Source organism: Diplodia seriata (genome assembly GCF_021436955.1).
Source record: "Diplodia seriata strain FDS-637 chromosome Unknown scaffold_1, whole genome shotgun sequence".
NCBI lineage: Eukaryota > Fungi > Ascomycota > Dothideomycetes > Botryosphaeriales > Botryosphaeriaceae > Diplodia > Diplodia seriata.
In genome coordinates this window covers 1,933,811-1,949,040 of record NW_027117308.1, presented here as the reverse complement: position 1 = coordinate 1,949,040, position 15,230 = coordinate 1,933,811, and the positions used below count along the sequence as shown (strand labels likewise).

Here is a 15,230-nt window from a genome sequence, read left to right as displayed (position 1 = left end):
ATGTAGTGGCGAGAGCATTGGAGGAGCGTGGCCTATATGATATAGCATCCTACCAAGCACGATCGGAGCTTTCGGCCGGTGATGCAATCCCTGGGCAAGGCTAGCAAGGCTCTTGGGAGGTGATGATCCGCAATAGACCCCGCTCTGGGCGTCATCACGCAATCCACCGCCAATGAGCTCGAGCCGTAACTACCTTTATTTGACCTACCTGAAGCTGATCAGAGAACACGGCCTTTCCCATGTTCATATCTAAACCTTGATTCGGACGTGATGTAGTCGGAAATGTAAATGGTGCGAGCGGTCATGCGCCAGCGAACGGTCAAATCTTTGCAACACCGCCTGTAGCCAAAAAACTCTGAGATTGCTCCATGCATACTGCTGAAGCACTCAATTGCATCATTCGTTACCGAAACCCACCTTCACACCGACCAACAGAGATGCCGCTGGAGATGCCGCTAAAGATGCCGCAAATGTGACTATGGCTCATGCCGTTAGTAACACGATGCCGCGGAAACACGGCATAGCATGCCGAAGCGAGCGCTCGCTGACAACAAATTGGAATGGCGCGCCTACTCAGGACGTCATGACAAACAAGTGCTGTATCGTATTCGGCGGCTGAAATGGAAAATAGATGACTTGCGGCATGGATTGCCCTAGCATGAGAAACGAACAATATGCCGAGTCCTCTCCGGAACGCCCATATCCATAGCCGCTGTGAAAATGAGACGCATCTCTTTCGGCGACTCTCGGTATGCAAGCCTGAAAATAGAGCACCACACAGCACCCCACATCCTATATCCTGGAATGCGCCAGCGATGATTTTGACTGTTGTTTACGCGGCCTGGTACTTTCGCAGCTGTGATTGGTCTGTCAGCACCCCTGTCCATTGCTGAGCTGGGAAAACATGCACTTACATCCAGCGTTAATGTCCTTGAGGAATTCGCAGCTTGGTCTCTCATAACTCCCACCAAACTCTCGCTCTCCTGGAAGAAGCCAGTCTTCAGACTGATAACAATGAACTGCATGCCTGGTCCAGCATGCTCCTTCACGTACTGTGCTACCCTCATAACGTTGATGTTGTCCAGGGCCGCATCCACCTCGTCCAATACGAAGAAAGGACTGGGTTGGAACGAGTGGATACTGAATAAGAGAGCTAGCGCTGCGATTGTCTTCTCACCACCGCTAAGGTGCTCCATATCTCGGAAGCGCTTAAGCGGAGGCATGGCGTGGTATTTCAGGCCAGCAAGGTATGGCTCTTCGCTGTCTTCCTGGTCGAGATAAGCCTGGCCGCCGAGTGGGAAAGCCGCGGACCGAGTAAGGTCCTTGTAGACCTTTCCGATTTGCCCACTGATGTGCTCGAAGGCCTTGTTGAAGAGCTCGAGACGCTTTTCCCTAACGTCTTCGAAGTCTCCCCGGGCACGGCTGGCTGCCTTGCGCGCATTCTCGAAATCCTTCTCGGTGGTCTTGAGGCGCGACTCCACACCCTCGAGGCGCTCGTTCGCGCGCATATTCGGAACCATCTTGTCGAGCGCAGAATTGAGTGTATTGATAGCTTCTTCCAGCTTCTCGTTGGCTCGGGTAGAGTCGTCTTCCTTGACATCCTCATCGAGTGTGCTGAAGTCGACTTCAATCCCATAGTCTTGGACATCGACCCCAGTCATCTGCGTGGCGTCTTGATCCTCACCATCCACATCCATTGCATCCGGATCGGCCGTTCCGTTTAGCAGGTTGTTCAAAGGTAGCTTGTCGAGTGATCCTTGAGCCAGAGGGATCCTGATCTCGTCAATCTTGCACTTCCGGAGTAATGCATAACGATCTGCGCCGCTGCGCTGAACCTCGGCCTCAAGTCCAGACACGGCTTTATTCGTGCCTTCGGCGTTCTTGTTGCGTTTCTGCAGCTCACGACGCTGGTTGTTCACCGCTTCCACACGCCGATTGTACTTATCCCGCAGCCCGGCAAGTTGTTCCTTGAGTTGCTCCAGCTCGGCGCTGAGTACGTCAATCTCGTTCTGGATCGTCTCCTTTTGAGATTCCAACTTTGCAATGAGTTGTTCATCACGGGTGGCGTGCTCTTCTAAGCCCTTGATGCGGTCGCGGGTTGCCTGTAGACGCTGCGTCTCAAAGCTCAGTTGGTTTTCCAGTTTGCTCCGTTGAAGTGTGAATTCCAACTTCTTTTGTGCTGCTTCTTGCTGAAGGGACCCCTGTTGGGCTTCGAACGCTCGGATGTTTTCGTATCCAAGACGCTGGCAGAAAGATCCAAAGACATCGTCTTCGACCTCGCTGACAGAGTTCTGGAATGTTTGCAGGTTGTCCTTCAAACTGGCCAGGCCTTCAGACTGCTCCTGGTACTTGGGCCGAGCCTCGTTCAGCTGCTCCAGGGCAAACGCATGCTCACGTTTCTTGCTTTCGATATTGCGGTCCAGCGTCTTGACTTCCTCGCGCATGTAGTAGAGCCGCTGGTCAAGGCCAGCCAGCTCTACCTGCAAGGCTTCTTCCTCTGCACCGCGGCGGTGACCCTTCGGCAATGCAGCATGCTCTGCCATGAGCTTGTCCCTCAGCCGACGGAGGTTCTCCACCTCAGTGTCCTCCCAGCGGCGGGCGTTTCGGTCCTGTGGTCCCCGTCCACCAGTCATTAGACCACCCTTGTGGATGACAACACCGTCAAGGGTAACTGCCTTCGCATCCACACCCTTCTCATACGCGAGATGCTTTGCCACGTTGAGATCATCACAGACAATGGAATTACCACAAGCATAGGACATCGCTCGCTCTACAGAGCTGTCGTACTCGATCGTGTCAATGGCAAGACGCATGCCGCGATGCATGCCCTTCAAATTGGGGTTGACAGCCTGGACCTGGATCGTATCCAACGGGATGAAAGTGCCTTGCCCAGCCCTCTGGTCACGCAAGTACTGGATGCAATCCTTGGCAGTCTTCTCAGTATCCACCACAATTGCGTCGAAATGACGGCCGAGAACCGTGCTAACCGCAGTCTCGAATTTCTTCTGCTTGGGCTTGCAAAGTTCGTGTACTCTGCCACGGACTCCTGGGAAGATACGCTTCATCGCAGCCACTGTTTCTTTGGCACGGAGTTCCTTCTCGCTCTCGCGGCGGCCATCATCCGCCTCCAGCAACTTGTTGAGAACATCTTGGAGCTTTTCCTCCAGCTCAGTCTGCTTTTGTGCAGCGCGCAGGCGTTCCGATGTGAGATTGTTGAATTCCTTCTTCTTTGTGTCGATATCCTTTTGAGTCTGTTTGATCTGCGCCTTGGTGCTGTCGCGACGTTCGGTAAGTTGCTGCAGTTCATCTTCCAATTTCCTGGCTTGGGCCTGTGTGCTTTCAACCTTGCTCCTCAAGCTGTTGACCGTTTCCTCGTCGGTTTTGAGTTGCCGAGTGAGATTGTCGACGCGGATCTGGGTAGCCGCGGTGCGCTTCGTGAGTTCACTCCGGAGCCTGCTGTATTCCTGGAGATCGGCTTCGCTCAGCTGCTGACCACCTTCAGTTGTCTGACGGAAATCTTCCTCCCATTTTCGCTGTGCCTTTTGGACCGTAGCCAAGTCTTTCTTAAGCTGGTCGACATTGCGGACCTGGCCGTCGCTTTCCTTGGTGATCTCCTCAATTCTCGCCTCGTATCTCTTCAAGTTCCGGTTCGAAATGGCGATTTTCTCGTCAATGGGGACCAGGCTGTTCTCTTTATCTTCGATCTCCTTTTCTTTTTCTTTGATCCCTCGCTCGGCCTTGGAAACATTTTGCCCAACCTTTGCCTGAGCACGCTTGGCATCCTCGAGTTGCTTCTCGTATTGTTCCATACTGCGGCGGTGCTCTTTGAGCTCTTCCTGGTGCTTCTGTATCTCGGCTCCCGACTCCTCGATGATTCTCTGGAAGTGAAACAATTTCCACAGAACATGTCTGACGACGGCCTGGTCGCGCTCTTCGGCTTTGCGAGCATAGTTCTCCGCCTCTTTCTTTTGTTCTTGGTATTGCTTGATTTCGGAGTTGATGGCACGGCGCTGATTTAGTTTGAAGCCCTGATCATCGGCGGCCTTTTCCGCCTCGACCTTTAGGCGCTCGTAGTCGGCTTTGTACTCCAAGCTCCCAGAGATTTGCTCAATAAGCCTGGTGAGATCCTTGGGTGACTGCGAGGCGATGGCTTCCACATCACCCTGGAAAACCAGGAAATTACGGGCTTTGATCAGAATGTTTTCTGCCTCCAGGGCCTCGTTGTATTGCTTGGCGGTCACGATGCGGTTGTTGATCCTGTACTCGCTCTGGCCATTGCTCGTGATGGTGCGCTTCCATTTCTGCTCCTCGCCGGCATCGTCCTCGTAGACGGCCATGACCCACGCCGTCTGCGGGTCGTTGCGCTGGCTACTTCGCTGCGTGCTTCCCTCGTCGTCAGAGCCTGTGGTGCCGTTGGTATGGCCGTTGGTCTGCCCATCGCCCATCTGCTCGGTGGCGGTCCCGTCTGCATTGATTTTCGAGGTGCGGAGGACGCGTCCACGGTAAACCAGGTCGCGCAAATGGGTCGATCGGAGATGTGAGGACTTGATGCCCAGGACGAACGAAATGGCGTCCATACTGCGGCCAAGAGTCAAGGTATGCAAACACGTGGGATTGGCAGACGACTTACGAATTGGACTTGCCCGAGCCATTGGGTCCAATGATGGAGGTGAAGTGGGAATCGCCAAACAACAAAACATGATGGCCGCGATAAGATTTGAAGTCTGGGGGCAATCAGCGACACAACGCGACATGGTGACACTACGCGGGGTGAGGCGCACTGAAGAGTTCGAGGCGGATGAGCTTGCCCATGGCGGCGGTCGGGGCGCAGACTTGGCGCGCTTAGAAGCAGAGCTGGCCGAGGTTGAGGTTAGAATGCGGCGCGCAAAGGCGCATGACCAGACGCGGGGACACGCTTGGTGGTGACAGCGGTGAGCGTGGTGCGGGCGGCGATCGGTGAAGGTGATGGAGAGCGACGCGTCTGGCACGCGCAGCGGCAACAGGGCCGGGCACCGACACTCTGGGGCTTGGCGCTGGATAGACTGGCCCAAGCTCGGAATGACATAGTCGCAGAGAGCTCCAGGCCAAGTTTCCGCCGACTCCAATCAAAACCGTCTCCTTGACCACGTCTCCCACTCCTTGTGCTCTGCGCACTCTCGCGTTGCTTCCTTTCCCGTCAACTTCCGCATGATGCACTAAGCCGCGGGGCTAGCAAAACATCGCGTCCGCGTCACACGTACGCTCCTTCCCGCGCTCTAGGCGCTGTGTTTTCCGCTTGTTTCGACACTGACAACAACACCATGTCTCCAGACCGACCTCCACGCACCCCTGAACCACGAAACCCCAAGCCAGCCATAGCCAGCATCGGAGAAGCGCTCAGCATGTCCGAACCACAGCCCATTCCGAGCTCCCGCTCAGAGCCTGCCCTTGGCGGCGTCTCTGAGTCGTCGCAGATACCGTCTGCCGGTGACTCGACACACGCATCGGCCGCGCTCACCGGTGATGACTACATGTCCTCGTCTCCGGATTCATCTGGTCTCTCGCGCTCTGGCTCCTTTTCCGCCAGCAGCAAGTACGACGACGATGACGACGAGAGTTTCGTCCCCCCAGACCGCCTCACCATCTTCGACATGATCGAGAACCTCGCTCTTCCGCAGCGCCTCGAACAGTTTCAGCGTTCGATCTCCGAACAAAAGACAAAACTCCAGCGCCAGCAACAGCGTCTGAAGTCTCAGGGCATGAACGCAAAGGACAAGGTTATCGACGAATGGCGGCGCCGCGCCCCTACCGCAGATGAGCAGTTGGAAAAGTACAAGAAGCGCATGACCCAGTCTGTTGACCGTCTCGGCAACAAGTGGAATGATTCCAAGGCTGTGACAGCACGCGAGAAGCTTTCCTTCATTGCTGGTGTACTCAACATCTTCATCAGCGGCTATCTCATCGGCGCGCATCCGGAATGGTTCCATACCTGGTACTCTGCGCAACTTCTCTACTTCATGCCCATCCGGTACTACACCTACCACAAGAAGGGTTATCACTACTTCCTGGCCGACCTTTGCTACTTTACCAACTTCCTCTTATTTCTCAGTATCTGGATCTTCCCCAACAGCAAGCGAGTGTTCATCAGTTCTTACTGCTTGGCCTTTGGAAACAACGCCGTGGCCATTGCGATGTGGAGAAACTCGCTAGTCTTCCATTCTCTGGACAAAGTCACTTCGTAAGTAGATGCTACTGGAAGAGTCTTTTGCACCTCTAACATATTGTCTAGTCTCTTCATCCACATCATGCCATGTGCGGCCCTCCATTGCATGGTCCATCTTCTTCCAGCCGCTGTTCAACTCGAGAAGTTTCCGGCGGTTCACACGATAATACACTCTGCTCCTGATTCGCCGGAACACTACACGCTTCGGCAGATGGTCATTTGGGCCACGGTGCCATACGCAATGTGGCAGCTGGCGTACCACTTCCTGATCACTGTCAGGCGGCGCGACAAGATCGCCGCAGGCCGTCCCACCTCTTTCACCTGGCTGCGGAAATCGTACGGGCCGACTTTGCTTGGAAAGGCGGTGCTGAGCCTCCCTGATGCCTGGCAAGAGCCTGCTTTCATGCTCATTCAGTATTCGTACGCTGTTCTTACAATGGTGCCATGTCCGATCTGGTTTTGGTACCGTTGGGCGTCGTCGGGCTTCCTCATGACGGTGTTCATCTGGTCAATATACAACGGCGCCAACTATTACATTGAGGTGTTTGGCAAACGCTTCCAGAAGGAACTTGACCAGCTCAAACGGGACGTTTCAAAGTGGCAAAACTCGCCGGACTTGAAGACTCCCGGCGAGGAGAAGGGAGAATCGGGTTCCAAGGTTGAGGGGGTCGGTGACGAACAGAACAGCCCACAGAAGCTGAGCGTAGGCGCAGCCGCAGGGTTGAACGTTCCGAAAGCAAGCCGGAGTGGTAGCATCGAGGCGATTCCACTTCTGGACGATGCCAAGGGGGCCAGTGGAGCACAGAAGCCAGAGGGCAACGGAGAGCTGAGGGAGCGGAAGTAATCAACCCAGATGGAGGAGAAGCTACTAGAATGTACACGAATCCGACGACTTAATGAGCGCACGTACAGCATATTCCCCCTTCTTTTCGCTTCCGTCATTCGCTACATGTGAAGTGCGCATTCTTCACGGCTACGATTCAGTGTAGCAAGGGGCAAGGCGTACCTGGATATGTCAGGATTAAATTTGGAGGCAATGCGTGGCTTCAGTAGTCCCGAATAGATTGGATTCTTTTCGCGATGTCTTCACGGCAGTTTCGATTAAGTGAGAGTGAAAGTCGTAGCCGGAGAAGCCGCGAAGAGTCTAGGCAAGCATGGCCAAGAGTTTTAATCCCTGTGCGGATCCTGCGGATTTGGCGCGCCGGATGACGTCGGCTGTCCATGTTACTTCCGACCTCGACTTTCGTCAAGCATCCGATTCGATCAAAGCTTCAACACCATGTCCGACGTGAAGCTCCCCCGTGTAGCAATAACATATTGCACACAATGCAAATGGATGCTCCGTGCCGCCTATGTGTGTAGTCCCACCCCCCAGACGAGCAGGCCAGGATTTTCTCGTCCAGCTGTCGTGACGTTGCATGACACCTTGCATTCATTGAGCTTGCGCTGACTTGGCTTTTACAAAAGTTCGGGCAAGAGTTGCTCTCAACTTTCGGAACCACCATAGGCGAGATCTCACTCATTCCCGCCACAGGAGGCCTTTTCACCGTCAATTTGGTATATCCTGCAACGAGCTCCATTGTCGCGATGGTTGTCCAGCCAAAATACATAGAAGTAGTGCTGACCATAACAGACGTATAAGCCAGCCGAGGTTGCAGGCGCCAAGGAAGACGCATCTGCAGAAATCCAGAGCGTGCTGCTTTGGGATCGCAAAGCTGAAGGCGGGTTCCCAGGTAAGCTCGTTCTGCTTGCGCCTTTTCTGAGGGCGACGGTGAGAAAGCTTGCCGACATCTTCCACTTGTATCCTTTCTGCTTTGGTGCAAGAATCTCACATACGTTTTTCACAGAGACCAAAGTTCTGAAGCAGCGCGTCCGGGACCATCTGGAGCCTGCGAGAAATCTCGGTCACTCAGATGTACATGGCAAGCACGGAGCGAAGCCGGCTGCCGTCGCCACTGAGCAGCCTAAACCAGAAACCGAGGCCATCCCAGCTGGTGAAACTGCTGGCAACACTTCGAGTCTGAAGCGCAATCCAGATGGATCTATCTGCGAGGATTGCCGATGATATGTCTGCAGACAAGTTACCAGTAGCCATTCATCCCGGAGCCAGGAAATGCCTAAATACCTCGAGATTGACCTCACGGGTTCCTCCTGGCAAATCACTCCCTGTTTCGAAAGGTGTCTTCACGGGAAACTAGACCTTGGTCCTAGCAATGAAGAGCATACTTCTTTTCCTCAAATTCCAAGAGACGCAAATATGACTCTGTAGCTCAACTTTGTCGACTGATCAGCTTACAGGTTCTATGGGACGAAGAGAGTTCAGCGGGCTAGCGGCGCATCTATTCTACTGCACCACATCTTCAAACTCACCGTCAGGGGTTTGCATGATCAGAACACCCGCAGACTGTACCTCAACACCACGATGAACTCCGTAGAGATGGCTTCTTCTACACAATATGCTGGCATTAACTGTAACACGAGGAGGTTTAAACATCGGTCCTGACGTGGATGTCACAACCCGATCCACACATCCACATGCGGGTACTCTGCGGACAATTTTGTCAAACGTTATGACGTCTAGCATATTGGGGCGTTACAAGCCCTACGTCGCTACCACAGCGTTGCCTTCCTTTCGAGTTCGATGCCCCCCACACCTTCGGATCCCAACAACAAAGGCACCTCATCTCCACCGCAGCCTTGCCAGGGATCACGATCCCGATGCTGCGGTTTGACGTGCGCAATAAGCGGACGAGAACCCACGGGCACGGGATTCAATAGCCCCTCTGCACGAACCAGACACGCACACACACGGACAATCGTAGGGCTGTCCCACGATGTTCCTTGACAAAAAGCTCCGAGTCCCAGCTCATCGGGTGAATACGTCACAGGAGATGCAGAGCATCTTTATTTTTGGAGATCTTCAAGGGGGGCGGGGGGAGAAACAGTTCCCGTGGGCTTGGGGGCCAACGGCACACACGACGTTTTCACCGACGTTCAGGTAACTTCATGCACGCACGCATGCACAAGAACAGAGCTCTTTGCCGAACCCGACGTGCTGTTGTGCACACACACGCACATACGCAAATACACACACTTAAGGATTATTTGCCACACATATACGGCGGAGAGTGGGGCCCCCAAAAAAAGGTACGTATACATATCTACGCTAAAACGATCCCGATTGCTGCCACCAACCCCTATTCGGCCACTATCGTGCTTTTCAACGAGCATCGATGAGCTCGACGGCGGACGACGGGAAGGGCGAATGACGCGGCAGGATCGGGAGCCAAGCCGACCGGCCGGCTAGATAGCGAGTACCTAGGGAGGTGGGCATCGGAGTTTCAAATCCTTCGGTCTGTTCGCAACGGAGAATCGGGATCATACGATGGGCCGAAACGGAGGCCACTTGTTGGACGCGGGAGCGATGGAGAAACACGGGGGTTAGAGGGGAACGTGCCCAAAGGGCCAAAAAGCCACACGGGGTCAAGAGGTTTTTTTTTTTTTGGTGACGTGGAAACAGCCACAAGTGAGATGGAGAATTAGGATGGTGGGCAATAGCTCCAAAGCCACACCGGGCCAGGCTTGCGGTGGGGAGGTGCAACAGGAAGGTTTTGACGGCCGGAGAGGACCGGTCTTCCGCGGAGGTGGTGGCTGTGGTAGAGGCGTTGGTGATGGCTTTGGGGGTGGTTTCGATCCATCTCTCTCTCACTATCGCCCTGATACGGGGTGGGAGAGGGGAAAAGACGGGCTAGGGCAGGAAGAGCCGTCGTGTGCGAGAGACAAAAATAATGTAGGCGTGGCGGGTTTAGGTGGCGCGTAGGGCAAGAAAGCAGTAGGGAGCACAAATAGAGAGCAGCTGCTGTCAGAAGGCTGCTGTTTATTTTTAGCGAAGCAGGCTGTTCGTATAGAGCGACGGACACAGGAGAACCCTGCGTCATGCCCAGCTGCAAGAGCGGGAGCAAACGGACGAAGGGCTCGCCGCCACGTTTTGCAGTCTCTTGACGCTGTTCCGCCCGTCTCTTGGGGGTGTGGGTGCATGATAAGCGTTGTAAGCGTGCAGTTTCAGCCAGCCCCGAGATGAAGCGCGACGAAGGGGTGCTCCCCGCCAGCAGGCAAGACGATTCTGTCTCTGGCCCAGGAAGGTGAGATGCAGCGGAGGGTGGGACGAGGACAGGCAGAGGGTTGAGGGTGGTGTGGCCAGAGCGTTCGGCCCTACCATGCCTTCCTTGCGCTGCTGCCGGAGCTACCTCCTCGCGTCTGATCTCTCAAAGGCTTGTTTTACGCGCCCGTCGACCCAGGACCACAAATAATAGCGGTTTTGCAATTAATGCGATGGATTAGGAGATGAGGTAGATAACCGAGGCCCGGCAGCCGGGCAAACCCCACTCGAACGAGCCCCTCACCCCCCTTCGCAAGCGACGCCGCGAGACAGGCTTGTGACGACCAAAGCGGACAATGGGCCTACTACTCCGCGGGAAGGAAGCCTAGTTATTAAGCTCGGAAGGAGCAGGTCGGCGCCACTAGGCATGCTTCCTTCTTACCGTCGTTTCGCGTTCCCGACCCCCCGACCGATAGACTCGCGCGCCGGCGCCGGCGGGAAGGAAGGGGTGGAGTCGCGGTTCGTCGACCTGCTAGCATCGTTACGTCGTTCGTTCGGCGGCGCGAGTAGCTGGGTGACCGGTTCGGATACGGCGGGTGCTCGCTAGCGGGTCGTCCGCGCTTCTGCACTACTTCCATACGACGAGCGCGAGCGGATCGAGATAGCGAAGGAAAAGAAAAGAAAAAAAGGGCAACGAAAGAGGGTTGCCGCCTGGGGCGGTGCCGCTGTTGGGTCCATGCGAACAACAACAACAGACTGATGATACGACCGGTCGGACTGGCCCCGGTCGTTTCCTCTTCCTGATTTCTCTCTCGTTTCTCTAGCGCCAAACACCGTGGTTCTTCTCGCAGGATGAGCCCTAATTCGACGCAGGCATGCACGGAAAAGGGGGGAATGAGAGAAGGGGCCGAGTGCCCCGAGTTGCGGGCGAATCGAACGGCGAAGCGCGCAGGAATTTCACATCAAATGTTTTGAAGTGTTGTGTGGGGGGCCCAAGGCGCCGGGTCGCAGGCAGTTGTCTCGAAGGAGCGCGTTGCAGCCTGCTGCGACCATGCATGGGGGCCGCTCGCGCTGTTGGTTGGTTTCCGCCGCCGGGGGCATGTCTGTGACTATTGAGTAAGAGGGCGACACACAGATCGCATGATCACCGTGGTTCTGTGATCCGGCCAGCGCAGTTGCGGCACACGCGACCGCGTGACCTTTGAGTGGTTCTGTAGAAGGGCTTACGTAGTAGTCTCTTTGTTATTGCGGTAGCTATCTGCTGCAACGCTCCTTTCACATGCTGAGGAAGCGCTGTCTAGAATCATCATGCGTTTGTGGTATTTGGTTGATGCGGTGAAAAGGAAAGAGTCCAGACCAGCCGAACCAACTATCCCCCGCCTCTTCCGTGTTTCTTCTCTTCGATAAGGACAATTCCCCTCCCATGGCCACGGCCGTGCCATTGCTTTTTTGCTGGTATATGGTGATGATTTCGGACTGGAAAAAAAAAAGGTGACCCAAGCGCTGAAGAACCAAGACGTAAAGCCAACATTACGCGTATCCATCCCTCAGCGAGCGCTTCGAATGGGGGTGGTGTATGTAGTGCATAGTCGTAGTCGTCAAAAGACTTTGAGCCGTGCAAGCAACATTGGCGCCAAGTGGTAATGACAACTCGAAGTAAGGCCAAGAAGCAAGTACGGAGCGTACATGGTATCCCCCAGATCGCTGCTGTTCCCCAACGCCGAACATCGAAGCACAAGACAAGGTATAGTGAACAAAGGAAAGTAAGACAGGCAAGGAAAATTAGGCTGGTTCTGTAGAAGTACACGCAGGAAGCAAGGGCGATGCTCGCTGGTCATATCGCGAGCTCGGCGGCATCGAAGGACATGGCTGCGCCCCCGATGACATTGTCCCATTTGGGCTCGCCCTTGTCTTCCTCCGGCATGGCGTGCAGCGCCTCGGCGCGCTTCAGCGTCTGCACGTCGAGGTCCGTCACCCACTGCTTGCCGTCGCCGCCAGGCAGATTCATGCGGACCTCGAATTCTTGGTCGAGCATCATGTCATCCTTCCACAGACGGCGCGGCCCGTCGTAGACGCAGAGCACGCGCTTCTTCATCTTCATGCGCTCCACAGGGCAGCCCCAGGAGACGGGGTAGTTCTTGCGCTTCTTGCGCGAGCTGGCCGACGGTAGCGTGACCCCGCCCTTGGACAGGGTCAGCCCGACGCGCCGGCTGCTGCCTCTCTCACCGGAGGACTTTTGGGTGGTGGAGGGAGTGCCATCCCCGGCGTGCGAGCCGACACCCCGGGGATGTGTTAATTGTCAATGCGAACCGTTCCCTTTCCGCGCCTTCTTCGTGCGACGCGAGCCGTACGTGTCATCGTTGGCGTCGTCGTTGTCGTAGTCCTCCTCCTCTTCCTCCTCGTCGTAGTTGTTTGTGTACTCGGGAATGTCGTTGGACAGGTGGTGCTTGTCCATGGTCTCCTTGACGTCCTCGTCGTCGGCAACGCTGGTGAGCAGCTTCTGGTTGATGGCCTCGGAGGGCTCGGCTTGCTGCACGACGCGCAGCACGCAGTCGTCGAGATGCTCGTAGAAGTCCTGCGCGTTGGCGAAGGTGACGGAGCAGGTGGAGCAGGTGCCGGCGGTGCTGGTGCCAGTATAGGCCTTCTTGGCGGCCGGGCTCTTCTTGCGGCTGTTGGGCGGGGTCTGCTCGACGCCGTGCACCGACGTGAGATGGCGCTTGAAGACATCGGCCCGGTTGAACGACTTCTCAGCCGCCGAACCGGAGCCAGGGCAGAAACCGCACACCATTGTGCCCTTGTAGTGGGTCAAGGTGTGCCTGTTCTTGTCGTACTTCCTAGCGAAGCCCTTGAGGTGATAATCCTGTGGGTACTCGTTAGTTCCGATGCATGGCTCCAGCAAAGCTGGGGTCAACTTACGCAAGTGGTGATCGGACACTTCTCCGGCCGCTCGCTCTGGTGAGTGAGCATGTGAGCCTTGAGGTCCTTGAACACACGGCCGCACCCCTCAATGGGGCACATGCCCTTCTCTCTCGACTCCTCGTCCAACTCGAAGCTGTTGCTGCGGCCGCTTCCCTGGGACTGGCGGGATTGGACGGATACTGCGGATGGCCGCCGGGCGTTGTTGTAGGCGGGGTAGGGCTGGTAGGAGTGCTGGTTGAGGTAGGGCGACTGGCTGCCGGAGCGCTTGAAGCGCCTCGAGTCGGCGATGTTGTTGTGAGATGAGGTGTTTGACGGAGCGGGACTCGGTGGCTGCTCCACAAAAGTCTGGAATTGCAGCGACGGAGTAGAGAAGTCCGGGAAGGGAGAGCCTCCGTACTGGAGGGCCTCCTGGAAGGGCTGGATCAGGGTCGGATCTGCCAGCATCATGGTGGTCAGTGGGTGGTTCCAAGGCAAGGTGGAGAAAAGTGCAGATATCGAAGCAATGCCAAAGCGCGGGAGAGGAGAGAGACAGAAATCAAGGAAACCGACAGGAAGACTCCATTGGAGGTGACGAAGCGTTTGAAGCGGCTTGCGGGGATGCAGATACTTGAGGGACGGGGGAGGCTGAAGCATTGACATTGGCGGGGACGAAGCCAGCTGAAAGCTCGGCTGGCGCCCCACTAGGCCGCATTTGGTTTGACAAAAGAGAACTTCGGCGCTTCCGATTCGCGCTCACTGCTGCTGCCGCCGATCGGCCGGTGGACTGACAGGCAAGCGGCGCAGACGATGGGGTAAATGAAACCATGGCGGACGCTGGTGTGGTCGGGGTCTTGAAAACATCTTCATCCTTGACCGGCGTGGACAACCGCGCCAAGGAGGGTGGTGCAACAGGTTGACTCGCGGCGCCGAAAGCACGCTCGCGAGGAGGCTGCGGACCCGATCGCCGCCGTGCGTCGGAAGTGGAGAAATGACGGAGGGCGAAGGGAAAGGCGGTGCGCGCGCTGGCTTGCGACGGCGAAGAAAGTTTAGACTCACCAACACATCCCGAGATCTTGTTGTCGGGCGCCACCATGCTCTCGTACTCGAAGCCGCACGTGGTGAAGGGCTCGCCTGCCTCGAGGCCCGGCGCAAGGCCCAGGCCGTGGCCGAGCACGCTCCAGGGCTGCTCGATGAACTGCTGGCCCAATGACGGCGAGCCGGCGGCCGACGGCGACGTGCTCTGGGCCGACGCCGTCGACTCGGAGGCAGTGGAGAGGTGCGGCGGGCAGACCTCGAATGATTGGGAGCCCGAGGCGGGCGAGGCGGCGGGCGAGTAGGGGAGATAGTTCTGCTTGAAGGCGTACATGCTGCTGCTCTGCGGCGCACTGAAGGCGTGGATGTTGGGCTGGGCGTCGAAGGTGGTGAAGTGGTGATATGGCTGCGTCGAGACGGGGTACTGGCTGTGGGCGAAGATGCTGCCGTACGACTCCTCCTGCGAGGGGTACAGGTCGAAGTCGCTGGGAGACATGGTGTTGTGAGCGAGGTATGAGACCATTGGCCCTCTCTGGAGTCAGCGGCGCAGTGGTGTTAAGAAGAGCTTGCGGCCTGAGGGGACGGTTAGCATTGGCGAATCCTGTAGGAGTGCGGGCGGGCCGCGGGGACTAAATATAAGAGTGCGGATGGAGGAGAGCTCGAGCGGCGGGCAGCGAAGGTTGGGTTGGCACAACGCGGGCACCGGCAAGGGTAGGAGGGCTGGTTTCACCTACCAGGCTGAGGCGGGCCCGGGCGAGGGCACGGGGACGGGGACGGGCTTGGGGGCCAGGCTGTATCTCAAATGCAGAGCCGATGATGCGAGATCGCCCGGAAGGATTGCTTTTTCTTGGCCGGAAGAAACACAGAACACAACAACCGGGGGGGTCCCGTTGGGGCAGGCGAGTCCGGCGCGGAAGGATCAATAGGGACTGCACAAAGGCTTGAGTGCTGACGATCGGCAGTGCTCTGGAGAGAGGGCACGTCTGGTTATGTATAAGC

At 56.3% G+C, this 15,230-nt stretch overlaps 3 protein-coding genes across 3 annotated transcripts; 1 reads left to right on the top strand and 2 right to left on the bottom strand.

Annotated features, from left to right (window-relative positions):
• Positions 1-832: 832 nt before the first annotated feature.
• SMC1 (Structural maintenance of chromosomes protein 1) lies at positions 833-4,812 on the bottom strand (the record flags this gene model as incomplete). The annotated part of the gene is made up of 4 exons (XM_066772090.1): positions 833-856; positions 915-4,578; positions 4,631-4,724; positions 4,782-4,812. The coding sequence occupies 4 exons, from the start codon at positions 4,810-4,812 to the stop codon at positions 833-835; spliced, it is 3,813 nt and encodes a 1,270-aa protein (XP_066637369.1).
• Positions 4,813-5,300: 488 nt separating this feature from the next.
• SLS55_000578 (uncharacterized protein) lies at positions 5,301-7,046 on the top strand (the record flags this gene model as incomplete). The annotated part of the gene is made up of 2 exons (XM_066772089.1): positions 5,301-6,217; positions 6,269-7,046. 2 exons carry the CDS (start codon positions 5,301-5,303, stop codon positions 7,044-7,046), a joined length of 1,695 nt encoding a protein of 564 aa, XP_066637368.1.
• A 5,089-nt stretch (positions 7,047-12,135) lies between these two features.
• SLS55_000577 (uncharacterized protein) lies at positions 12,136-14,727 on the bottom strand (the record flags this gene model as incomplete). The annotated part of the gene is made up of 4 exons (XM_066772088.1): positions 12,136-12,518; positions 12,612-13,161; positions 13,218-13,654; positions 14,256-14,727. 4 exons carry the CDS (start codon positions 14,725-14,727, stop codon positions 12,136-12,138), a joined length of 1,842 nt encoding a protein of 613 aa, XP_066637367.1.
• Between the last annotated feature and the right edge of the window lie 503 nt (positions 14,728-15,230).